Source organism: Gilbertella persicaria, assembly GCF_025201335.1.
Source record: "Gilbertella persicaria strain CBS 190.32 chromosome Unknown B0P05scaffold_44, whole genome shotgun sequence".
NCBI classification, from domain to species: Eukaryota; Fungi; Mucoromycota; class Mucoromycetes; order Mucorales; family Choanephoraceae; genus Gilbertella; species Gilbertella persicaria.
In genome coordinates this window covers 130,741-155,409 of record NW_026252005.1, presented here as the reverse complement: position 1 = coordinate 155,409, position 24,669 = coordinate 130,741, and the positions used below count along the sequence as shown (strand labels likewise).

The following is a 24,669-nucleotide window of genomic DNA, read 5'->3' as shown; positions in this document are numbered from 1 at the left end:
AGCTTTGTTCTAGCATGATTGTTTGTTTTGGTTGCATGATGGAAACAAGCCACCTTCAGGTAGCTTTTTTCGGACTTTTTGTATTTTTGACGTGCAGCCTTCGAGAAAAAAACGCTTGTTTCTTTTTCTTATTGCGATGGCAAGCCTTGCTTCTTTTGGGGACAAGGTACACATAGTCACCTAAAATAAGCAGCCAAACTAATATGTCAAACTAGTCTATAGAAAAGGACATCTATGCTGGTATTGTTACTAGCCTCACCTTCCATAACGACTCTATATTGTTAGTTGGCCACGGCCCCTTTTTAAAAGTATATAATGTTCGAACGGGAAATTTGTTGACCAACAAATGCATTTTGCCCGCAAACCGTATTCATCGGATTGTTCTCGGTAAGAAATGCATTAAATTATTCAATACTGACACTGAAAACAGCACCTCATGTTGTGAATAACAATGAAATGGAAATAAGACAACTTGCTGTATTTGGATCAAAATTCATCTCGATCCTTGAACTGAAAACAAACCAACAAGAGGCACATATTAGCATCAGACAATCTATTGGGCCTTTCAAAGATTGGATCATGGATGCACAATGGTTTTATGACGATCAAGAGAGATCTCATCCAACCAAGATGACACTTGTCTATGGTCATAACAATGTCGAGATTTATGACTTCAAGTCTTCCATACCTAAATTGTTATACTCAGCACAATGTGAAGTTCGATGTATCTTATATTCGGCCAGAATTTATGGACATTCAGCTGAAACATTGATTATTGCTTCAGGCACTGTATTTAATCAAGTGCATCTTTGGAAACCACATGAAAAGAATGAACAAGACGATGCTGTTGTATATAAACAGTTAATTGGTCATGAAGGTGTCATTTTTGGTGTACGATTCAATCAAGATGCTAGTCAAATCATTAGTGTATCTGACGATAGAACTATTCGACTTTGGTCGCTCAATGATGAAAAAAGGTAAAAAGCACAGGAGTTATTTTTTTTTATTTAAACAAGATAGCAAACCTCTCGTTTTATTTGGCCACACAGCTCGAGTATGGGATTGTCAATTTGTGGATGATTATCTTGTCAGTATATCCGAAGATTCAACATGTCGAGTCTGGAGGAATTCCCTTAATGCAAATGAAGACGATGAGGACGATGGAGACTGTATTGCCTGTTGGGAAGGTCATGCCAGTAAAAATGTATGGAGCTGTGCTATCAATCCTGAAAACAAAATTGTAGCCACAGGAGGACAAGATTCTGGTATTCGTTTATGGTCCTTGAGTTCTATTAAAAACAACAAGATTGACTCAGAAGATGACTTGGTGGCTTTCCCATTGCCACAAGATAGAAATAAGGATAATATCCGTAATTTTGTGATTACAAAAGACAGGTGTATTATTGCTGCTACAACTGAAGGATACCTTTTAAAATGCAATGCTACAGAACTGCCTTATGCATGGAAAGAAATACAACATGATGAGTCCTATAGAAATTATGCCATCATGAAAAACTCAGACTGTGGAAGAGTCGTTGTTGTGGGCAACATCTTTGGCGATCTTGTCATCATTAGTCCTGCAGATGCATTCGAGCCTTTTAAAATTACTGCTCATAAGCAAAAGTTATTTGAAATTTTTATTGAACCTTCATCAGGTAAGTTGATGTTTTGCTGGATATACCATTTATATGCTAATGTAGATGAAAATATTCTCTATGTGGTCTCCAATGGATACAATGACAGTGTGTTATTCCATCGCCTAGATTTGTCTGGAGACAAGGTAGGAATTGATTCTTGATCCTATGCCTGATTTTGCTTTATTAGCCTGTTATTCAAACACTGTTTGATTTAGAAATGCCTGCTGAACGAACCACAGTCATGTCACTGGGATATGCTGAAGATAAAAAGATTCTGATTTGTGGATCTAGAGAATCTGCACTGTTAGTATATCGTCTTCCTTGTCATACCACTGTTCCTGAAGGCAATATCATCAATTTGAAGCCAGCACTGCAACTAAGACGGTCTCATGGCAAACAAGCCATTACAAGTGTATTGATAAAAAAGACTATGGATTCTTTAGACGAAGAAGACAGTATTGTTTTTTGGACAACAGGACGTGATGGATGCTATATTCAGTACAGACTTGGCTTATTACACAGTACTGATGAGCAAGTTCAAGAAACTCAATCTGGTATTGCTAGTCAAGGAGATATGACGCTTTCGGGACATGATATGATTCTTGAAAAGCTGTATAGAAATCGAGTGACAAAGGGTACTTTGGAAGGATCGTTGATATTGGATGGTGAGCTCTTATTGATGGGGTTCTTTCGAAAGAATTTCTTTATTTATAACGAAAAGAAGAACTTTGTTATGGTTGCTATCAATTGTGGTGGAGGACATCGACGTTGGGGGTTTAACACACTAGATGTTAAGCTCAACAAATCTTCTTTTGCATTTATCCGTAAAGAAGTCTTGTATGCTTACCTCCGAGATACTTCCAGTACAACAGATGGCTTTAATGATAGCATTCTTCAAACCAATTACCATGGGCGTGAAGTACGTGCTATTCGATTTCTCCCTTTGTTGTCTGACAGTCATTCTTTATTGTTTGCTACTGGTGGCGAGGATACTATTCTTCGTATTCAACAATATATGCCTCAATACGCAAACAAACTCTATACACATGTCAACATCCGTAAACATACTACTGTTATCAAGAGTATTGATTTCAGCCAGGGCATATCTTCCTTGTTGTTTTCGAGTGGTGGCCTTGAAGAGCTTCGTTGTTGGAAAGTAGAAGCGCAGCCTTCCAAAACTCCTGGTGGAATTGTTAGTCTCAACTGCCTTGAGGTAGCCACTTGCCCTGCACTCTCTGAAGATATTGAAACAAGAATCATGGACACCACTGCGTTTGCTATTGATTCTAAGCGTGGTTTGCATATCATTGGTGCTGTTTATTCTGATGCCATGATTCGATTTTGGTTGTTTAATGAAACCACACGTAAATTTTCATTGATTGCAGATGGTACATGGCATGCCAAATGTATCTTACAGATCACACATGTCAAGCGTGAGGATGGCATTTATTTCTTTACTTCAGCTACAGACGGAAGAGTAGCTGTCTGGGATATCAGTGATGACCTTTATACTGCTATTACAAGCAATGAACAGCTAGAAATTGAGCCTACAAAAGCAGCATTCAGACTGTCTGAACCTGCCTTTCATTACAGTGTGCACATGTCTGGTGTTAACGCGCTTGAGACAGTCCTGTTTGGCAAAGGTAAGTTATTGAATCAATGCTACTAAAGCTTATGTCTATGTAGATGTTCTTGTTGTGACTGGTGGGGAAGACAATGCAGTGTCAATAGCTAAGATAGAAATTAATGATCAATATGTTCAATTGATTGGGAAGCCTTTTATTGTCCCTCATGCACATGCGTCTTCTGTTACTGGTATCAAGTACATGGATAATGCTGTATTTACGACATCTACAGATCAAAGACTCAATATATGGCATGTTGATCCTCAAGAAGTATCGTTAATATTAAAGAGTGCAATGTATATGGATGTTCCTGATCCTTCTGCATTGGATGCTGTTGTTTTCAAGTAAGTATTGATATACATAACCGCCTTATTGATTGTTTGACAGTGATGATGTCCATGTTGCTATTACTGGTGTTGGCCTTCAAAGTATTAGATATCCTCAGCAAAACAAATAGAAATATAAGATAAAATAAAAATGGCTTGCTATCGATTTATTAGAGGGTCTATACAAAAAAGAAAACGATGCTGGAAATAATATACATAGTATGATGAATCAGTTTATCCTTGGCGTTGCTTGTGCTTCTTGTTCTTGGAGCATGTTACGAAGAGCTTTCCACGTCTTCTGACAGTTGTACAACCATCACACATCTTCTTGACTGAAGAACGGACCTTCATGGTACGAACAAGAGTAAAAATGGAAGGATTGTTGATTGCTACAGGTCTTGTAAACTGTTGAAAAGCAGTTTTTGTAAACTGAGATAATAAAGACATTGTGTATAAGAAAGAGAAAGAAGGGCTAGGGTCCTAATTTGCGAAAAAAAAAAAAAAGGTTCGGTTCATCAATGTGACTTGCGTCTTTTCTTTTGACAAAGTCCTATGTCACACAAAAAGAAAAGATACTGAAGGCATCAATATGGAAAGCAGAGAAGAGCTGAGTAACAACTGCTTGATTTGACAAGCATATAAACATGGCTTTTACATTTCGGAATTTATGATTGTCAAATACTTTAAGTTAAAACTTCGCCACATTTGTCTACCGCAGTATTTATCACTCATATAAATAGCTACATGTTCCAACACAGAAAAATCAAAAAACTCCCCCTTTCTTCCTTTCTCTCTATTTATTCTCCCCCTATTTATTTATACTCATGACCGCAGCTGTTAAGCCTATCACTAATATTAGTGCAGTATTCAATCTTTTGCTCACTTTCCTGGAAAAGATTTCTGATGAAGATGTTTGGAAGAGTGTTCTTGGTGAACGTGTTGTTAACCTAGGCCAAAAGTACTTTGGTAATGACTTTGTGGCACTTTCTCTGGCGTTTTATATTGCTCGTAGGTTTCATGAAATATAAGGTTGTACCAAAGCTTATTCTGTCATAGCTATTTTAAGAATGCATTGGTCTCAATTAATGGAAAAAATTTCGAAAAAGGTTGCTCCTGCTGGTACAATTTCTTTAAAGATATATTCCACGGATACACTCTATCAATGTATCTCACAATACGTATTCGATCATGGCACTGCTCGAAAAGACTTACAGACTGGTGTGGCTCAATATGCTGAAGTTAGTGACCGTGTTGCAACAGAAGTAGATGATTATGATTATGACAACGATAGCCAATGGTGTGATCATACCAATTACTCTGAATTCAATGATCCTGATCTTGCCAAGGTTCGACTTATTCCTCGTTAGTGAATATACCTTTCATTTTCAAATCCTTTTTTACTCACTGTATACATTAGCTTCAAACTTTGACGAAGAAATTGTGTATAAAGGCCATTTGATCAAGATTGAATTTAAAGACGCCAGTAATATTAAAGGGAATGAAGACTCAGAACACGTCTTGGTCAGGTAGATATAGAGTTTAATTTAATTTCTTTGACTGATTGTATTGGGTAGCATGAGTGGACGTGATACTAGGAAATTACATGTTATCTTGCAAGAATGGTCAGATGACTATAACAAAAACCTTGCCAGCAGAGTAAGTAATTCAAACAATCAAACAAACCATGTCTAAAGATGCTACGAATAGCATATTTATCGCTCAAATGGCTATAGCTGGATGTTTGAAAGAACATTGCCTTTTCGAGATATGGACAGCATTCACTTACGTGATGGTCAAAAAGACTTATTAGTTAGAGGTAAGATCTTGTGAATAAAGGGATACATGCTAACATGTTGCAGATATGCAAACATTCAAGAAGCGTGCAGAATGGTACAAAAAGAGAGGCATTCCTCATCGTCGTGGCTACTTGTTGTATGGTCCCCCTGGTACTGGTAAAACATCAACCATTCAAGCTATTGCGGTAAGCTTCATCATTAGTACATTCGTGTTTACTGACTTACTATTAGAACGAACTTAATCTACATATTGCTATTGCCAGCTGTATCACAGACTTCAATGATAGCGACCTTAAATCTTTAATTCAATGCGTACCTTATAACAGTATTGTTGTAATTGAAGATATTGACCATTTGTTTGATTCAAAGGAAGATGACAGTCGTAGCAACTACCATCTACTGACGATGAGTGGCTTGTTGAATATTATGGACGGTATGCATAGCCATGAAGGATCAAGTAAGTGATTTGAAGAATAACAATTGTAAGAATGTCTACTTATATATCTTTAGTGATCTTTATGACTTGTAATAATATAAACAAAATTCAACCTGCTTTGCTTCGTCCTGGTCGAATTGATCTCAAGCTCAAATTTGATTATGCTGCTAAGGAACAGATCAGAGACACGTATTGGAGATTCATGAGACTTGATGAAGAAACTTCAAAGCCTCTTATCGATGAAGAAAGGGTCAAAGCTGAAAAATACGCTGACAAGTTTGTTGGAATGATACCTACGGATTACGTTACTACAGCCGAAATCCAGAGCTTTTTCATTGACATGTTATTGGAGGCCAACTATAATAACTGGACCAGAGACTATATTTATGAAGTTATGTTTGAAAGGATACCCAAGTTCTTAAAACAAGTAGGATCTGATAGAGAACAAGCCAAGAAGCATGACGGTATCAAGGATGAAGAAAAATCCAAAGAAACTGACTCAACTGAAAGTGAAAGCGAAGATGAAGACCAAGGTAAAAAAAAGGCTTCCAAAATCGAAGAGGTAGAGGAGGCAGAGGAGGCAGAAGAGGTCAAAGCCACCGAAGAGTCAACATGTAAAGATAAAGAAGACTCGAACTAAACATCTTTATGTAAATATTTATAGATAACCTTTTTTTATTTAAATAAAGCAATATCATTCTCTGATAATTGTGTGTGTATTTCAAGAAAAAAAAGTGTTCTTTCTTTTACAAGAAAACCTCTCATTTTATGAAGTGGAATTCTCTATAGTTTAAACGGCCAGACTGTTTCTACAATTTAGAGATTGAGGTTAAATAAAGGTATGTAACTATATGCTTTTGTAATGCATTTATGGAAACATTACATAATCTATTCTTATATCAGCCTTCAAGACCTTATGACCAACGGTAGTAAATGCTTTGTCAGCAAAAGCAGGGTACTTTGAAAGTTGATTACATAAACCTCTGTCATTATCTGAGATCAACATTAAATCCGTCGGACAATAATATAGGCTCTTTTTTTTAAATATTTTCCAGGAGAAAATTATTGCGTAATAAACCCAACATGAAAGAGTCCCATGAAATGTAATTGTAACAAAGACTGAGTCTTTTATTATTAGAAATTTAAAAGGGATATAGTATTTACAAAGCAAGCTTTTCCTTCAACATGTCTTCAAGCTTGACACCATCCTTAGCAAAGTTACGGATACCTTCTGACAACTTTTCAGTAGCCATAGCATCTTGGTTCATTTCCCAACGGAAAGCCTTTTCATCCTTGAAGAAAGTGACCTTTTCAAGATCAGTGGTCTTTGCGTTTTCAGGGCTCAACTTGCGTTCCAAAGTCTTGTTGTCGTCTTGCAGAGACTTCAAAAGGGCAGGAGAGATGGTCAAGAAATCACAACCGGCCAATTCTTCGATTTCACCAGTGTTACGGAAAGAAGCACCCATAACAATAGTGTTGTAGCCGAATTTTTTGTAGTAGTTGTAAATCTTGGTGACAGAAGCAACACCAGGATCGCTGCTGCTAGTGTATTCTTCACCAGTGCTCTTCTTGAACCAATCGAGGATACGACCGACGAAAGGAGAAATAAGAGTGACACCAGCTTCAGCGCAAGCAACAGCTTGGGCGAAACCGAACAACAAGGTCAAGTTACAGTGGATACCGTGTTGGGTTTCGAGAATGTGAGCAGCTTGGATACCTTCCCAGGTGGAAGCAATCTTGATCAAGATACGGTCCTTGTTGACACCAACTTCTTCGTACAACTTGATGAGAGTAAGGGCTTTGGCAACAGTAGCCTCAGTGTTGAAGGAGAGACGAGCATCAACTTCAGTAGAAACGCGACCAGGAACGATCTTGAGGATTTCAGAACCAAAGTTGACCAGGAGCTTATCAATAGCCAATTCAAGAGTCTCGGCTTCAGAACTAGAAATTCAAAATTAGAAACTGCTTCTCATTGACCATGCGCACACATTAAGCACGCGCTATCTTCCTCTCTTTTTCTTATAACACTTACACTCCCTTAGCCTTGGCGTACTTGATGGCTTCATCAATAAGATGAGCATATTGGGGCTTTTGAGCAGCAGCCAAGATTAAAGAAGGGTTGGTAGTAGCATCTTGAGGCTTGTATTGGGCAATGGCTAATAACAGACGCGTATTGGTAAACACAAAATCTCGAGGGGACATATAACTTACATTCGAAGTCACCAGAGTCAGCAACAATAGTAGTGAATTTCTTGAGTTGTTCGAGGACAGACATGATTAGATAAAGTTAAAAGAAAAGAAAATGGACGAAAAAAAAATCAATGCTTTTTATATTTTTATCAAGATTATCCCGCTTAGTAAGACCAGGTCATCACGATGCCAATTGGCGGGCTATGCGTTGATTTGATTACAGTTTCGGGAACTTAAAAGGCGAGTTTAAAAAAAAAGCCAATTGGCGTAAAACCAAAATGACATCTTTGTAAAACATCAGTTGGTCCTTTTTGTTTACACTTTATTGAATTTCTGTAGACGTTTGTAAACAATAAATCATATATATTAAAGCGCACCGAAGTTATTTCTTGCACCAGACTAAGCGTCTTTTTGAGACAAACCCCTCTTTTATTAAAGTCACTTTGAAAAAAGGGGAAACATGAGTTTATTAGAGCGACCAGTTAATACTTGCTTATCGTCCCGCAAAGGTAGATGGTTCTGTCAGACCGTTCCAACCAATTTCAAAATATATGACAACCGGCTTTTTGTATCTATACTTTCTTGCCAAAATGTTCTATGACCTTTGATAATCGCTAGTTTATGCAAATTTTGGCTTCGATGTGTGCTACAAACTTTTAATATCTTGAATTCGTCAATTGTAACAAACATAGGGCCCTTATGGCTTACTTTACTGACGATCTGATTACATTATCATTGGTTTTGCCTAAACTTGCATCGAAAATGCATTTAATCCTTTTTTGAATGCCCTATGCAATAAGAAACTAACCAAAAAAGGTCATATCTTGGGATGACCAAACTCCCCAACTGCCCTGCAATTTTTTTTAATTGTCGTAAAACTGCGACTCGATAGAGATAGGGTAGCTTTTTACTAATAGGAAAGCTGTAAAATGCATTGGAAATGTCGTGCTTTAAAAGACAGAGTAGAATTTGTACGGTAGAGACAAAAAACTCAAAAATCATCTTTAAATTCTAATGAGAATTATGCTTTTTACAAATAACTTATGACTATAAATCCTATCTACGGTACTATAATGAGCTTATGGACATAAACTGCGCTGCTTCACACATAAAAAATGCTTAGAAGTATCATTAGAACGAGGGGTTTTTATTTGATTATTTAAAGCAAAGGCTAGATACTGATTGTTTCCATATGCGATGCTCATAAATAGCTATATGGTCAGAATGCATTTACATTGATACCATTATCTTCTATTCTACATTTAGAGTTTTAATATGGGTTTTGATGCAGTATACCCAAACCTAAATTGGCTTGATTTTAATGCGCGAACAAAGAAAATATTTTCTTGCATTTCTTTTTCATTATGTTGAATAAAACAGCTTCATGGATAGTACGTGAATACAAGCTTGTTCTTGTTGGAGGAGGAGGTATATTTTCAAGCTTGTATTGCTATTGACTCATATATATTCTAGGTGTAGGAAAGTCGGCTTTGACGATCCAGTTTATTCAATCTCAATTCGTTGACGAGTATGATCCCACTATTGAAGGTAGTTGGCTAACAATAAAAAAGTGCTTCAATAACAAAACCTACCTTAGACTCTTACAGAAAGCAATGTGTTATTGACGAAGAAACTGCACTTCTTGATATATTGGATACAGCCGGGCAAGAAGAATATAGGTAACGCATGGTCTATTTGCATAGTAGATTGACCATTCAAAATACAGTGCTATGCGTGAACAATACATGAGAAACGGCGAGGGATTTTTGCTAGTATACTCGATAACATCAAGAATGTCTTTTGAAGAAATTGGTACTTTCTATCAGCAAATCAGCCGAGTGAAGGATAAAAACCGTTTTCCTATGGTATTGGTTGCTAATAAATGTGATCTCGAATTAGAACGTCAGGTTTCAAGTCAAGAGGGGAAAGACTTGGCCCTTGAATATGGCTGTCAATTTGTTGAAACATCGGCCAAAATGCGTATTAATGTAGATGAGGCATTTTATGAAGTCGTACGTGATATTAGACGCTACAATAAAGAACAAAACCATCAAGAATCAGCAGCAGTGGCAGCAGCAGGAGCAGGAAATCATGCTAATGACTCAAGCCGTCATTCTTCAACCAAATGTTGCTCACTCATGTAAATTTATTTATACTATTTATTCATAAACAAACCGTAATAATTATAATAAAATGATACAATGCTATCAACAGTTGTCTAGAGGATGTGGGGATGTCAGGATGTTAGACATTTGGCCACTGTCTTGATAACTGTCAGTTTGGAATCGTTGAGTATGATTACTTTTCCAAAAATCTTTTCGAAAAATAGACAAAGAACCTTGCGAACCTTCACGATGAATACGAAACGTGCCTATGTCTGTGGTTGTGTAAGGCTGTGAACCAGAAGAAACTACAGAAGACTTGATATTTGGCTTTTTGCTTTCGTTTAGTTCATCAAAGGAGAAATGTCGGGGAGACCTATGCATCGTTCCTATATTTGGATGGCCATTGTCGACACTCTTTCTTCCAAATAGCCAAAAGCTACTAGTCGGTACCTTTTTATCTAGATCATTTTCCTGTTTATCTTCATCATCTTCTAAACTCACGGGGCGACTATTGTTTGAGCTCATCGTTCCTCCACTCGTTAGGCTGCCTGAACTGTTTCGGGTCCCTCCAAAGGAAGAAGACGTTGTAAGACTGATTGAAGTCGCAAGAACTGGAGGTGTCGTAGCTGAAGCTAACATCATATTTTCGCATGACATGGATTTTCCTTGTTGTAGTGACAAAGACTCTGTTGCAGAATAACTTCGCATTGTCTTTGTTGGTTCTCTGACTAGACTTAATTCATCCACTGCTTTTTCACTTACCCAGGACCTGGTCAACTAATTCAAAAATTGTTTAATTTTCACATATCTTTCTTCTAGATCAAGACTTTTTTTACCAGATACTGGGTGACCAAGCATTGTTGTAATTCAATACTAAGCTGACTATCATCAAACGGTAAATAGAAGTTTACTTTCTTTATAGGTGAAGTGCGTGCCAAAGCTTGTGATATTTTGCGCCTCTTCGTTTTGTACAAATCTTTCAAGCATGTATGTGTCAAGTTGGGTGAATAAGATGGACTACGCTGAAAATTTTTGAACAACTTTAATAGCTCTGAAACGCGATTGTCCTGTTTAAGTATTTCAAGCGTTTGGTCTTGTTTCTTCTTCCAGCTATTGCTTCCTTGCTGCTTCTTTTTCGAAATCGCCGCCACTAGATACGTTACATCATGAATGAAGATACCCAAAAAAGGTACAGTGGGTTCACTGAACGAGTTTTTTCTTGTATTTCTCTTTTGCTCACTTTCAGCTTCTCTTAATTGATCTTCATGTGTGTCCTCTCTATGTTTGATTTCATCTTCCTCCTCGTTGGATACGGATAGACCCAGTCTCTCTCTATACCTGCCATAATTGGATGCTTCTGACATAAGTTCGCTCAATTCCTCTAGTTGCACCATGCTTTTTTTGGGAATAAAAGCCCAAGATCGCTTCAAGCGCTGAATAGGAGGTGTTCCTAATGCGGAAATTACGGCCTTCAACGTTTGATAATTTTTCAGCTCATGACATTTGCTAGCTACTTTGATCCAGTGATTGATTTGCTGTGCTCGCCTGCATGCTTCTTGTTCTAATAGGATGGAATGCTCAATCAAGCGTGTCAAATAATTAAAAAAATCTGTAGAGGCGACAATGGCAGGGTGAGGCGTTTTAGGGGCATGTGAAAGAATGGCGTCTATAGGTATATTTCGAAAAATTGCAGAGTCGATCAATGTCAGTTGGTATGCTATCAAAACAGGCTGAAATTGAAGAATGGTAGGTACAGTGGTGGCAGAAATATGTATATTCTGAACCTTGTTTAAGAGGCTTTGGATATTTTCTGTCATCGCTGTTTGTGAGGGTCCTGTGCTTTTTGGATCTGTTGCTTCTTTTAATTTCTTCTGTAGCGATTGGTATACAGTAACAAGAGGAGCTTGGGGTATCATGGGAAGATATGTACTGTTGCTTTTGTTTGAGGAATACAAACTATCTGTATTACTGCTTGTCTGAGCATGTACGAGTTGGTTTGGATTGACTGTACCATTGATCAGCAAAAAAGTTTCGTCTGCATCCAGAGAACTGTTTTCTGAGTACAAGGTACTTCCGGAAGAAAATGATGTACCTTTTCTTGGCAACAATAATGACGATAGACCATGTTCAGTAGTCGAGGAATGTGTTACCATTGAACCTGGTAAAGATAAAAAAGACTTGACCACATTCAAAGGATTTGAGACTGCAGTATGTATAGGCGATGAGGGGGCGGAAGTGGATAGATTAGCGACAGAAGATCGACGAGAAACTTTAATAAGCTTGTGTGATCCTTTGTTATCTCTTGTTTGTTTGTGTTTGTCTTTTTTGAAAATTCTCTGTTATAAATAGTATAGATAAATTTACTTTGCTTTTTACCTTCTTCTGACTCGAGTTCGGAATTATCATCATCATCATCCTCAAAACAAGGGTAAAGCTTTGCATGGTATTGTTCTTTTGAGTTTGTGGTATCTGAAAAATAATAAGACTTCTTTTGAGTGGGTCTAATGGGTAAACGAGGAGGCGATTTTGATGTGGTCAAGTGCATTGGTTTGGGCGGAATAGGAGGAGGAGGAGTCAAGGAATGAATGGGTTGCTTCAAAGACGAAATGCTCTTGGTTTGTTGGATGCAGGTCGCTGCTAAACTGAAAAGTGTAGACAAATTGTTCTTTTTTGCATCTACGAAAACCATTGGTTTGTTTGAAATATATGAGCAAGAATCTTACATTGATTGATGAATTCTAATTGCTTGAATTCTTTAACTGCTGATAGTAATGCTTTAATGTATAGTTCATAAGATTGCTAAAGAATTGTCATTATCTCCTTGCTTTTAGCACAGACTACCTTTAGTTTTCCAGAGTTTAGACACTGCGAAGCTTCATTCATGAGTGCTTTCATTGAAGCTTCTGCGGACATGGATAATGGTAACATAATTCAAACGTGTATAAAGAAAGTTACATGAATTCTTGATGAAAAGAAAAAGAAATAGGACCAGCCTCGTTGTTGTTATAGAAGCAAAATAAATAAACAAACAAAAGAGAGAAAGAAAGAAAGAAATAATGATAAAAAACAATACAGAAAAGAAAAGGAGGCAAAAAATTGTGCAAATGACAATATACTTTGGATGTTCATTAGTTGATAATCGAATCATAAGCTCAAATTGCCTTTTCAATTTATACGCCCAAGGAGAAAAAAGAAGGGGAGAAAGGGGTTTTCATTTCCTTTTAAGTACTTGGTTACACTATAAAGAGTTTAATCTCATCGTTTTGCCCCTTAAATTTTCATAATATATTTGAAAAAAAGTACATTTGGCTCTTTTTTTCTTTTTTTTCTCATTTGAGTGAAATCAGATATTTATAGAGGGAATGGATCAAAGCAGATCAAACAGTGCTCCTTTAATGTATTCAAATAATGGATATAGTTCATTGCCAAGATCATCATGTAGTTTACCTTCTTTACAACCTACCAAGCGGGAATTCCTCACAAGCATCAATTGGAACGAAGAAGTGGAAGACAAAGAAGAAGAGGCAATACGAGAGTTGTTAGAAGACGATCACGATAGTATCCTGAGTAATAGCAGTGATGACGAAGCTGGTGTAGCCATGCATGGTCGAAAAACACTAAATCAGTCAAAACCATTAACGATGAATGTTTTATCTTCTGATATCCTTTACGAAGACATCTGGACTGATTCACCTATCTTTCGTGAGTATCTGAAATCGCTGGAGTTATTTTTGCATCGATATCTGACATGGCTGGAGAAAGTAGAGCAATGCAGACAACTAGAGATTGGTAACAGATAAATATATTCGAGCCAACGCTAACAAATAGCATGTAGCCTACACCAAATCGATTACTTTATTGTTTGAGCAAACGAAGCTGGTATTAAATGAACCGTTTTATTGTCCAACAGAGTTCCAACACATTCAATGGCCTAAAGAAGGAGTCTTTTCAGAGGATCAAGACGGGGTATTAGAACACATTTTACGTAAGTATAATTGTATCCATAATCCTGTGCACTCATTTAATTACCATAAAGCTTGTTTAAGGAACCACGGCGCCAAAATAAAGGAAATATTGACGGTAAAACAATATTCTGACAAGCCCCTTTATTTACTAAACTTACAATATAGCGTTTTGAATGCATTATCAAAGACTTAAGAACAAAGCATGCTCAGTCTTCAAATGCTTATTGTGCTTCTCAAAAGCTAAATATGTCACAAACAAACATTAAGTTATTGGATGTAATGTAACTATTTTTTGCTTCTAAGGGTTATTATTTGCTTATGCAATCTACAGGAAATGAGTGCGTCGTTATATCTTGCAAAAAAATCTTTGTGTAAAGCATTGTTGGAATACATATATACACTAAACGATCTAATTAAGTCTACACGATATTTGATTGATGAAAAGGTATATTGACTTACACTGTTTTTTTTCTTTACTCATTCTTTCACGTAGCTGGCTCCATTGATGGTTAGGCTTCAATCTGTCAAACGTAAAAATTTGAAAATACTTGAAGAACTTGTGTTGATTTCTGCCAGTTTTCAAGACAATAAATCTAAAAATGGAACAGGAAACCCAGTTCCTCACTTTCCATTTGAAGACTGTCATGAGGTATAAACAACCCCTTTTTTTCTTCATCATTGAACCTAATCTTTTAACAGCTAAACAATGAAAGATTGTCTTATTATATTCAAGAAAAGCTGGCATCCTATCACACTTGCCTCAAAAAATCATGCTCATTAAGTGAACAATATGCAAAAGGCCGACCTTTATCACCTACATCCTTAATTCCTTTTGCTTTTTTAAGCAGGCCTAAAGTGATCGTAAGTGTAAAATAAAAATCCCAAAAACAAAAGTTGATATGTGCAAGCAGCAAAGATATAACAGTCTAGACTCTATCATTTCAAACAATGCACAAGCCTATGTTTCTCGATGTTTTCACATCACAACCAAAGGTTATTTACTGGTAAAAAGAAAGCAGCGTCGTAGCCAAAGTACACAAACGAATGGAAACACAAAAGATAGCATCGCAGGAAAATGGGAAAGGTTCGTCCAAAGAACACAATAAGCTTTAAATAACACTTTGTAGATGCTATTTCTTCATTTCAAAAGAAGATGGTTGCTTAAAACAATATATCAATCATACAGTAAGCTCAATGACGACTAAAAGCAGGCCTAACCATTCAATAGACGATTATCAGTACTACCAATCTTAAGACAGCCAATGTTCAGCCATCTGAGACAGATAAGCGTGATTTTGTCATTTTGATTGCTTCTCAGGACAATCATGCTATGTAAATTTAATATCTTTTCTTTCTCTGTTTTCTGACCTTTCTTTTTTTTTTACTCTTTTAGTACCAGTCTTCAAGCAGAAACTGCAATTGATTTTATGACTTGGCTTCAAGCCTTACAGTCTTGGAATCCAAATCAAGAAACAGTCGAGCCCTTTAAAAAGACAAACTCAAAGAGTATGAAATCCAAATCATTCAAGAAAAGTTCTGTATGTATATGTCCTTTTTAGACATGCCCTAATACGTAATAGATGTCCGGTCAATCTTATTCCGGTCTACAACATAAATCGTTATTATCAAAAAAGTCTACGTCAAGTATACTACCTGTAGAAAAAAACAATATGGAACTATTTTCAACTGTAAGTATGTGGGTAGTTTTTTTTTTTGTTGGAGAGCATCTATTGATCTATAAGAAAAAAAAAAGCAGACAACAATACGCAATGGTAATTCAGCTGATTATGAAAATCAGCATAGTGAATTGTATGGTTATCCTATCCCTATCACTGAATGCCCAATCAATTGTTGCAGCACAACTGGCATTATGGATCATTCAAAAGTTCAAATGACAGGCTTGTTTAAAATCCATAGTGAGTGACTAATACACAACAACACGTAGATGTGTTAACCTTCGATTACGTAGAATCCTGTATTGAAAAGTCAAGCTGCATCTCGCATCATACAGGTGCTTTGTGTGTGCTTCATGTGTCACTCTTTGAAGATGGAACACTTCATATGCAAACAGAAAAGGTAAAGTACAATTATTCGTTGACCTAGTTTAACTCAAGATTAGGACGAGAATACCTTGTTTCATCGTCCTATTCAACTTTCGGTGCTCTCATCACAAGATATCTATCCGTTCTCTGATTCAATCGATCATATGAAGTATTGCATTGTTGTACGACCCAAAATCTCTGAAACGTATCACTTGGTGACGAGCAGCAAGATCCAAAGAGATGCATGGCTGTTCCGTCTTAAGCAAAGCTGCAAAGGCGATGGATCGAATAAATTACTAATAGGTGATCTTAATAAACCACTGCCTGAGAATCCAAGAACAGTCTATAGTTTGACTGTACGTATTGCAGAAGCACGTCGACTCCAAACAAGTCCGAAGGATTCAATGCATAGTGAATTATATTGTGATGTTGTAGTAGATAATGAAATACGAGGATTAACCGGATCGATAAAAAAAAGCTCATCTGTTTTCTGGAAAGAAGAATTTCAGTTCTCGTAAGCCATACACAACTCATCGAAGCAGTATGATTTATGCATGAATAGTGACATTTCGAAAGTGAATTATGGAGTAACCATCAACATGTATACCAAAGGTAACAAGAATGATAGAGAAACTATGTTTGGTAAGCAGAGACAATTCAGTATGATAGAAAACTAAATTCGTATATAAGGAATTGTCTTTCTACCTGTCTCGTTGATTGATGCAAGCAACACGATACAAGAAGAATGGTATGAAATCAGAAAAGAGAACAGACACAAAGCATTTGCTTCTTTAACAAGCTTGGGTTCAAGCAATGGATTTTGTGGGCAAATCCGAGTAGGCGTATTGCTTGAAAAGTATAAAGTCTATTCTTTAGATATTTATCAACCTTTGATGGATGTCTTGACCGAATTTAGACATGATATGGTGTATGATATGGCCAGAAAATCTTCTGATGTACAAGTGTTAGCAAGAAATTTACTTAGAATATACGAAGGCATGAGTATGACACTAGCTTGGATGAAATCACTGATAGATTATGAAGTATCTGGTTTAAATACAGGTATTTAGAGAAAAAATAATGATACCTTATTAAATCTCATTACTTGTAGATGATGCGAATATTCTCTTCAGGTACTAAAAAAGTGATATGCAAAAAAAGACACTTTACCAACTCTTTTGATAGAGGCAACTCATTCTTTACCAAAGTCCTTGACAATTACATGAGAATGAATGGAAAAGAATTTCTGGAAGAATCGCTCCAACACACTATACAAAATATATGCAAGTTAGGTCTCCATATTGAGGTAAAGCCCATATTTGATTGTATTAATTTTACTAAACAAGGTTAGGTGGAACCATCTCGTCTAACTAATTCAACGCTGGACAGCACTATGGCTAATAGCTCAGAATTATTTAGTTATGTAAGATTCATATGGGAGGATATTCAGAAAGCAAAAACCAAGTGTCCTATGTATGAAATACGCTTAAGCATGTGTTGTTTCTAATTATGCTTAATTTAGTGAGTTGCGTAAAATATTTGGACACCTACAAGCTACCATTGTTAAGAAATTCAATTTGAGCAAGAACACGTTAGATAAACAATATCAACTTACGAGATACACTTGTGTTAGGTAATACCAACAAAAGCACATATGACATATTTAGTAACTTAAAATTTCTTTTTTTTAGTGGGTTTATCTTTCTGAGATGGATTTGTCCTGCCATCATTTCGCCTAAACAGTTTGGACTTGTCCAAGGTAATTTTATTATTTTGAAACAAGATTAATGTGTATTAGATCACCCTGATACGAAAACATGTCGTACCTTGACTTTAATAGCAAAGTGCTTAATGACATTAGCTAGCCATAATTCACTCGAACAGAATTCAAAAGAAGCCTGGATGATGTGTTTGAATGAGTTTGTTCAAGTAAGTAAGCACCTTTTTTTAGATTTTAATTATTTTTATAGAACAATACACATCAGTTTGTGAATTTTATCAATTTTATCTCGGTAAAAAAAATATTTGCCATTTGGTTATTATACTAACTTAGTAGATAGACCGATGATCATTCAAGTGTACGACAAAAACAAGAGACGCCTTATTTAATAGATTTAGCACTAGAATTATCTCAGTTTACAAGTTGGTGTTCACACGATTGCCATGTTATCAATACGATCACTCGTACCTGTAAATCAATCAATGGGATTCATAGAAGCTCAAATAAGATAGATGAGACAGTAAATAGAAGAAAAGTAAGGCCAAGGCCATGGAGATATGGTGATGAATACTCTAAGGAAATTAGCGAAGGCATTATTGTACGTCCGTCTGTTGCAGAATAAATTGCAAATTTAAAAAAAGAAAACCTTAATCGACTTTGTCCCACATTATGAGTCGTTTTCAAACTCATAGAGAAAAGAGTGAGAAAAAAGAGAAAGAGGTAAAGGTTTACATTATTTTACTATGCATTCTAATAAGCATGTGTATGTCCTGGCCCATGTGCAGGGTTGGCAGATTCGTTATAGTACTGATCTCCGTCAATTCGAGCAATAGGAGGAGGACCTGAATAAGCAATACCATAACTTTGTGCACTTGAATTAGAGTTTGATCTTGACAAAGAACGAGAGGCATTGCTTGCAGCTCGACGAATGCTGCCCAAAACACCCACGGATTTCTTTGAACTAGAAGAATCACTACGAACCGGAAGTTTAGCAACAGCTCCAGCAACAACAGCCATGAAAGACTGTGTACGGTAACGAGTATTGACTTCAGATTGAGAATCCATTTCTTCTACGTTTTGTTCAGAGTGGTTCTTTTGATGGCGTCTATAAATGAACATGCCAGCTAAACCAGCTGCTGCTAAACAGCCAACAACAGCACCTACAGAAATACCGATGATCTTGCTTTGGGCAGTCGCTTCAATGGCTTGTCCATTTTGAACATCCTGAGCAGAGACAGTGTTACTGTTGGAAGAGGAGCTTGGCTGGCCAATGACAATGTTTGCTGTGTTAGCACCATTGCTGGTAGCTGTTGATTCACTGCTATCTGCAGTGTCACTATCGCCTGACGAATCGTTGCCGTTGTCGTTGTCGTTGTCCTCAGTGTTACTGTCACTATTTCCGGTAGTATCGTAGTTGTCATTTTCGGCATTGCTGTCGTTGCTATTAGAAAGAGGAGAGATACTATCACTGTTGTCGCTGATTGAGGACTCGTTATTATTGTCATTGGAAGCAGTGTCTTTGGATTGACCATTGGTAGTGTCCGAGGTAACTGAGGTGCTAGATTGATTGGCACCAGTATCAGTGATGGTGGCGCCAGATTGGATAGCAGTAGTGTCAGTGTTATTGTTACTACTTGTGGTAGTACTATTAGAGTTACTACTTGTGGTAGTACTATTAGAGTTACTACTTGTGGTAGTACTATTAGAGTTACTACCTGTGGTAGTACTATTAGAGCTACTGCCAATAGCGACAATACTAGTATTATTGTTACTGCCATTCAAAGGAATGGACGTTGTTGAAGCGAAAGGGACAGCGGTAAGTGTGAAGCTGGCAGACTGTACAGATTTTGTTAGGAAATCAAGTGCTACATCTATGGTAGTAGGGGTAGTAGTGGCGAGAATTATAGAGACGGAAGAAGAGGTGGCGGCAACAGTTGTAGTAGCTGTGGGGGCAGTGTACTCTCTCAATTGAGTGTGGTGGGTGGTGGTGTGGTGAGTGGTAGCAGTGTGTTTCTTTGAATGGTGTTCTTTGATGCTATGCTTCTTTGAAGCATGCTTCTTGGAGGTGTGCTTCTTGGAGGTGTGTTTCTTAGAGGTATGCTTCATGGAGATATCCTTCTTGGAAGTATATCTCTTAGAAGCATGCTTCTTGCTAGAATGTCCTTTAGAGAAATGCTTCTTCACAGCGTGCTTCTTGCTGGAATGTCCTTTGGAAGTGTGCTTCTTACTGACATGCTTTGTCTTATGGCTATACTTTCTATGTGCACTTCCTTTATGAACCGAATGATGCTTCGTATGAGTCGAATGCTTCGTAGTATGACATACATAGACAGTATGAAGACGGGGAGTTCTATGATGATGTGATCTCCATCGACTTAAGCGCTTATTCTGAATTGAAGCTAAAGAACAGTTTCTGACGGTCTTTGTTGTGTGGTGCTTCTCGTGATGACTATGATGCTTTGTAGCAGTTACAGTGTGATTTTCATCTAATTAAGTAAAAAGAGGTTAATTTTAATTAAGTTTGTGCTTCTTTTTTTTTTTGATTTACTCACTTTCAGAAGCAGCATTGACTATATAAAATAATTAATAAAAAACGAATTGATTCATTATGTGTTTCTTTACCTATCAAAACCAAAAAGCTCACTACAATCAAAGAGAATAAAGAGGTTTGCCACTTATTCTTCTTCATGACAATTCTCAAAAGTTACAAAAGACGACAACTTTTTTCGATTTCCAAAGAAAGAGTGAGAGTGAGAGAGGGAAAAGGAAGGTTTTAAGAAAGGAAAGTGTGAGGGTATAAGAGAAAGAAATAAAAAGAAGAAGAAAGAAATAAAAAGATGTAAGGAGCGTATATAAAACTGGTAAGGAAATGAGCTTTATTTTATTTTATGGGAGCACTGACGTTGATTAAACCATGCCTGGTTGATATAATATAGACATTTTGCACGTTGAACTTGGTTACACTTGAATAATTGGCTCTGTGACACGATAGACTGAGTGACAAATACACTAAGATCATCCTTTTAGACTGGTTATATCCTTTAGCAATTGTTCTTTTATAAACTCCCAACGTTCCGAGCACATTTTGGCCAAGTGTCTATCACCAAACTGGCCCTCAAGTTCCTTCCATTTGACATTCTTTACATTTGAGCCTAGTACATGCATCAATAGTTCTTTATCCTCTTCTAATGACCATTCTTCATCGTCTGAATCATCCAGGGTAATTGAACGAGGAGTAGCAGGCAATATGTCGTCTTCTCTAGAACTACGACGAACCTTCAATGGATCCAAAGTTAGACTATCTTCGTCAGTAGGAGGGGTATTGAGACGATCTAATGGAAAGGCACTGGCGGTATTATTTACAATCTACATAGAGAGGTGATGATCAGACCATGTGGCCTATCATTTCTCGTAAAATTACCTGATATTTTCTAGCCTCAGTTAAAGCCTTTCGTACGATGTTTTCTGTAAAAAAAGGAGCCTCTTTGGGCTTGGGTGGTCTACCTCTTTTACGAGGTGCAGTCTAATAAATTAGACATAGTGCAATTTGCTTTCCAATATTTTTACCTTAGTTACTTTTGGGTTTTTTTCAGAGGGAACCGACTCGCAGGCGCTGTCTATCAAGTTGTCTAGAGATAACTGGTTTGCGTGAGGAGAACCCAACTTTCGAAAATTGGTGATGATGTTGTGAATCACCCTTCTAGAGAGACCTGAAAGTTCAGCACACTGACGCTCAGAAGCACCTGCTTGATGAGCACCTATAACGAACCAGCAGTCTTTGTCTGAAATCTTTGAAAGTGACATGAGATGGGTATATAGAAGAAGAAAAAAGTAGGAAGAAAGAGTAGAAATATTAAGGAGAATGACCTGCCTCCTTTTTTTTATGGCATTATCGTTCGCATAAAGAGCAATTTCAGGACGGACGGAGCTCAAGCCAACTTGCATGACGTAACAAAGTCGATTAAACATGATTACGCGTGTTGTTTAAGCATTTTTTGTTACAGTAACATATGAGTTCTTGATCTGCTTTGTAATTTTTCAATTGTATGCATTTCTTTAGCAATGCCTACATTTTCAATAGAAAACGTACGCATGGTTCTTTTGGCTTCGGGAACACAAGATGCTGAATAAAGTTCACACGCACTTGCATGTTTACAACTAAAATCCAGGATTGGAGGCTTTTCTTAAATCCTAGTAAGAATGCTGCTTCTTTTCTTTGTCTGGCTCTTAATCAGGGCTTAGGTGAGTAGAAGCTTATGCTAGAGTGGATAATCAATGGTTTTACTGGCATTAAAGCAGAAAAAGGTAAAGTTGTATGAAAAGTAAGTCTAGATATTAATACAAATAGCATAGCATAACACAGCAGTAATTATTCTACATAAAATCGACATGTATGATTTATAGTATTCTTTGATTGGCGACAAAAACCTGAATAGATCAAAATATACATCAAAAACTAAAGTATTCATATTTATATTCGTATCTTGCAAACGAAGAAGATTCATCTTGATCAAATCTGATAAGACAAGAACTGCTCAAATGTTTGTATATAAGCAATTCGATTCAAAATAGACTCAAGGATAACGCTATATATTTTTAAGCGATTCCTATTCTTCAAGAATTGTTGAGTGATACACCAGACCCCTCTGTCCAAAATTACAGAGAGATAAAAAAAAACTTGATTGTATGTTTTCTTCTTTTGTCTATACATATGAAGATAGTATAAAACCTCTTTATGCATGCATAAATACTTTAAGTGCCTACAAGAAATATTTAATAACTCACATGGTGCCTCTGTGGTTGACTTAAACCTAAAAAACGACTTGTGAAAAATAGCCAAAATACGCCTTCGAACAAAGGGTGTCGCTCATGAAAATTATTGAGCTGACAACTCTTTGAGCTTCTTTTGACGCTACAAGATAGAAATTAAAGCTATCATAAGCATAATTACTCGAAACGAGCGTCAAAAGCTTTAGTTTCTGATCAAAATATTTGCTTGCTAATCACCATATAGAAATGGCATTACAGAAGCGAAAAACCTTGTAAATATTTTTATCTATTTGTCCAACTTTCATTAATAAATTTACTGAGTTCTTTAAATCAAAAAACTCAGAAAGCAAATATCTACAACTTTTGCTACTATACTAAGTCTAAATAACTACATCTTTATGCAATTCTAAGCAAAAGCTTGATTCGAGACGCGGTGGTTTTTTATACTGAATAAAATTTTATTCAAAAAATAAAAACATAGCGAAGAAGGTCAAGTGTACACAGATTGAAGTGACTTGCTATGCTATGTTATTATCATTTGTTGTGTTGTTTTCTTTTTCATTTTCGAAATCTTCAGTGTCTCTTTGGTGCTTCTTTTAGAGGTTTTAACAGCGTCAAATGGTACTCCATAAAAATATTGCTGGAAGTGATCGTACTGGATGGATCGAATTATTGTTGCAAAGAAGTCATATATATATCTTGACATCTAAGTTGTAAATGAGATATCTCAACAGTGTGAGGTTTTTAAAATCTTGAAATGCTCTATTTGCATCGATGTTGGTTGAGTAACCAAAGAACTTGTTGAACATGTTTTGCCAAATCATTGTATTATTACCACAAAAGATCACTAAGTGTTTGGTATTCTCTATCTCATTACCACTGACACATTAATCATTTTCAATGTCTTTTATCCTTCTTTGGTGCAGGAATAGCCTGCTAGAGATTTTGTTGTATATAATTTTGATTCAGATATTTTTGGTGGATTGATGTATTGGTATCTTGTAGAGTTAGGTTGATCTAACTTTTTTTTTCGCAAATAGGCTATCAATAAATACCAGCTCAGCGTTGTCTTTCCAATTGTTACATACAGCTGAAAGTGGTAGAGTCATACAATTGATTGCTAATAAAGATGTCGAGGCTTTGTTTTTTTTTTTGGTCTGCACAGTTTTGTTAATACATCCATTATTTCAAAGATCGACCCAAAGGCACCATCCTTGCTCAGGGATGTTTTGTATCTAGAATCAGGAAAGAGCGTAATAGATTTCAGGCTTGGATTGTTGGCTTTCACTTGAAGGGCGTATATAATCATATCATATAGGTACCTTGCAATTTGTTTGTGCTGCTCATAGTTAAGTAGAGGGTCAACGTATTTTATCTGTAGATATTTCTGTTAAACAAACACGTCTAGTAGTTTCAAACAACCTTTAGCTTTAGGCAGATAAAAGATGTCTTTCTTGACTTGCAATTTCTTCTCATCGACAATATATTGGTGGATAATTGAGTTCAAGGTTGTGAGTACAGCTTTTGACATTGGTGTCGGTCTGAGCATATGTAATAGTTTTGCGACTATGATTGTGTTGGCTACATTTGCCCTACCGTACATGGAGATATTTCTAGTTTTTTTTTTTTTTTTAAGAAAAAGCCACTAGAGCTCTGATTCTTCCGATTATTTCAGCTACAATAGCATTTCTTTATGTTTTGTTGCATATTCCACTTGAGGTGTGGGTTCAGCTTCTTTTAATTTATCTCTATTAAGTGTAGCAAAACCGCAACCGACGAAGCAAGCAGAGCCAGAGCACTTGGAGATACCAATGTTTAATATATCACCAAAACGTCCAAAGGTATTGATCAATGCTGTCTTCAATATTTCTTCCTTTGCAAACTCGAATCAAGCAAGCGGCAGCTGAAAATCATTTTTAAAAAGCAACTACTAGCCGTTGACAACGTCTTCTCTTTTCAAATGACAACTGCTGCAATTCAATATCCTTATTGAATGCTCTTGATCATCAATTTTTTGGCTAGTTTCACTCTTGCAGCAGAATGGTTACGACAGTCAT

At 36.6% G+C, this 24,669-nt stretch overlaps 12 protein-coding genes across 12 annotated transcripts; 5 read left to right on the top strand and 7 right to left on the bottom strand.

The window, feature by feature from the left end:
* The first annotated feature begins 117 nt into the window (after positions 1-117).
* Positions 118-3,739, top strand: B0P05DRAFT_556237 (uncharacterized protein). Its single transcript, XM_051579881.1, has 8 exons — positions 118-166; positions 216-387; positions 431-977; positions 1,021-1,655; positions 1,701-1,780; positions 1,825-3,280; positions 3,324-3,606; positions 3,650-3,739. Exons 1-8 carry the CDS (start codon positions 137-139, stop codon positions 3,717-3,719), a joined length of 3,273 nt encoding a protein of 1,090 aa, XP_051431519.1. The 5' UTR covers positions 118-136; the 3' UTR covers positions 3,720-3,739.
* B0P05DRAFT_556236 (ribosomal protein L36-domain-containing protein) lies at positions 3,740-4,080 on the bottom strand. The gene has a single exon (XM_051579880.1). It carries the CDS (start codon positions 4,033-4,035, stop codon positions 3,823-3,825), a length of 213 nt encoding a protein of 70 aa, XP_051431518.1. The 5' UTR covers positions 4,036-4,080; the 3' UTR covers positions 3,740-3,822.
* A 332-nt stretch (positions 4,081-4,412) lies between these two features.
* On the top strand, positions 4,413-6,460 carry B0P05DRAFT_590434 (P-loop containing nucleoside triphosphate hydrolase protein; the record flags this gene model as incomplete). Its single annotated transcript, XM_051582810.1, has 8 exons — positions 4,413-4,596; positions 4,645-4,950; positions 5,006-5,114; positions 5,163-5,244; positions 5,296-5,404; positions 5,448-5,569; positions 5,616-5,841; positions 5,895-6,460. The coding sequence occupies 8 exons, from the start codon at positions 4,413-4,415 to the stop codon at positions 6,458-6,460; spliced, it is 1,704 nt and encodes a 567-aa protein (XP_051431517.1).
* Positions 6,461-6,924: 464 nt separating this feature from the next.
* Positions 6,925-8,111, bottom strand: B0P05DRAFT_556229 (uncharacterized protein; the record flags this gene model as incomplete). Its single annotated transcript, XM_051579879.1, has 3 exons — positions 8,032-8,111; positions 7,853-7,976; positions 6,925-7,761 (listed from the first exon to the last, which is right to left on the bottom strand). Coding segments are annotated over exons 1-3 (683 nt in total), but the record flags the coding sequence as incomplete, so codon positions are not given.
* Positions 8,112-9,374: 1,263 nt separating this feature from the next.
* B0P05DRAFT_477012 (ras family-domain-containing protein) lies at positions 9,375-10,154 on the top strand (the record flags this gene model as incomplete). The annotated part of the gene is made up of 4 exons (XM_051574942.1): positions 9,375-9,438; positions 9,484-9,558; positions 9,608-9,689; positions 9,737-10,154. The coding sequence occupies 4 exons, from the start codon at positions 9,375-9,377 to the stop codon at positions 10,152-10,154; spliced, it is 639 nt and encodes a 212-aa protein (XP_051431515.1).
* A 32-nt stretch (positions 10,155-10,186) lies between these two features.
* Positions 10,187-10,939, bottom strand: B0P05DRAFT_243066 (uncharacterized protein). Its single transcript, XM_051573316.1, has one exon. The coding sequence runs from the start codon at positions 10,821-10,823 to the stop codon at positions 10,218-10,220; it is 606 nt and encodes a 201-aa protein (XP_051431514.1). The 5' UTR covers positions 10,824-10,939; the 3' UTR covers positions 10,187-10,217.
* B0P05DRAFT_477131 (ras guanine nucleotide exchange factor domain-containing protein) lies at positions 10,824-11,932 on the bottom strand (the record flags this gene model as incomplete). The annotated part of the gene is made up of 3 exons (XM_051574949.1): positions 10,824-10,892; positions 10,952-11,344; positions 11,429-11,932. Coding segments are annotated over 3 exons (966 nt in total), but the record flags the coding sequence as incomplete, so codon positions are not given.
* An 836-nt stretch (positions 11,933-12,768) lies between these two features.
* Positions 12,769-13,278, bottom strand: B0P05DRAFT_556213 (uncharacterized protein). The gene is made up of 2 exons (XM_051579878.1): positions 12,839-13,278; positions 12,769-12,791 (listed from the first exon to the last, which is right to left on the bottom strand). Exon 1 carries the CDS (start codon positions 13,261-13,263, stop codon positions 12,991-12,993), a length of 273 nt encoding a protein of 90 aa, XP_051431512.1. The 5' UTR covers positions 13,264-13,278; the 3' UTR covers positions 12,769-12,791; positions 12,839-12,990.
* Positions 13,279-13,452: 174 nt separating this feature from the next.
* B0P05DRAFT_556212 (uncharacterized protein) lies at positions 13,453-14,594 on the top strand. Its single transcript, XM_051579877.1, has 6 exons — positions 13,453-13,904; positions 13,951-14,100; positions 14,152-14,195; positions 14,246-14,361; positions 14,412-14,525; positions 14,574-14,594. Exons 1-5 carry the CDS (start codon positions 13,478-13,480, stop codon positions 14,416-14,418), a joined length of 744 nt encoding a protein of 247 aa, XP_051431511.1. The 5' UTR covers positions 13,453-13,477; the 3' UTR covers positions 14,419-14,525; positions 14,574-14,594.
* Positions 14,595-15,950: 1,356 nt separating this feature from the next.
* B0P05DRAFT_581162 (uncharacterized protein) lies at positions 15,951-17,629 on the top strand (the record flags this gene model as incomplete). The annotated part of the gene is made up of 6 exons (XM_051582081.1): positions 15,951-15,996; positions 16,255-16,636; positions 16,685-16,764; positions 16,813-17,184; positions 17,331-17,428; positions 17,474-17,629. 6 exons carry the CDS (start codon positions 15,951-15,953, stop codon positions 17,627-17,629), a joined length of 1,134 nt encoding a protein of 377 aa, XP_051431510.1.
* Positions 17,630-18,592: 963 nt separating this feature from the next.
* Positions 18,593-20,531, bottom strand: B0P05DRAFT_590429 (uncharacterized protein; the record flags this gene model as incomplete). The annotated part of the gene is made up of 3 exons (XM_051582809.1): positions 18,593-20,328; positions 20,395-20,412; positions 20,465-20,531. The coding sequence occupies 3 exons, from the start codon at positions 20,529-20,531 to the stop codon at positions 18,593-18,595; spliced, it is 1,821 nt and encodes a 606-aa protein (XP_051431509.1).
* A 159-nt stretch (positions 20,532-20,690) lies between these two features.
* On the bottom strand, positions 20,691-21,772 carry B0P05DRAFT_556203 (uncharacterized protein). Its single transcript, XM_051579876.1, has 3 exons — positions 21,410-21,772; positions 21,264-21,365; positions 20,691-21,208 (listed from the first exon to the last, which is right to left on the bottom strand). Exons 1-3 carry the CDS (start codon positions 21,644-21,646, stop codon positions 20,858-20,860), a joined length of 690 nt encoding a protein of 229 aa, XP_051431508.1. The 5' UTR covers positions 21,647-21,772; the 3' UTR covers positions 20,691-20,857.
* Between the last annotated feature and the right edge of the window lie 2,897 nt (positions 21,773-24,669).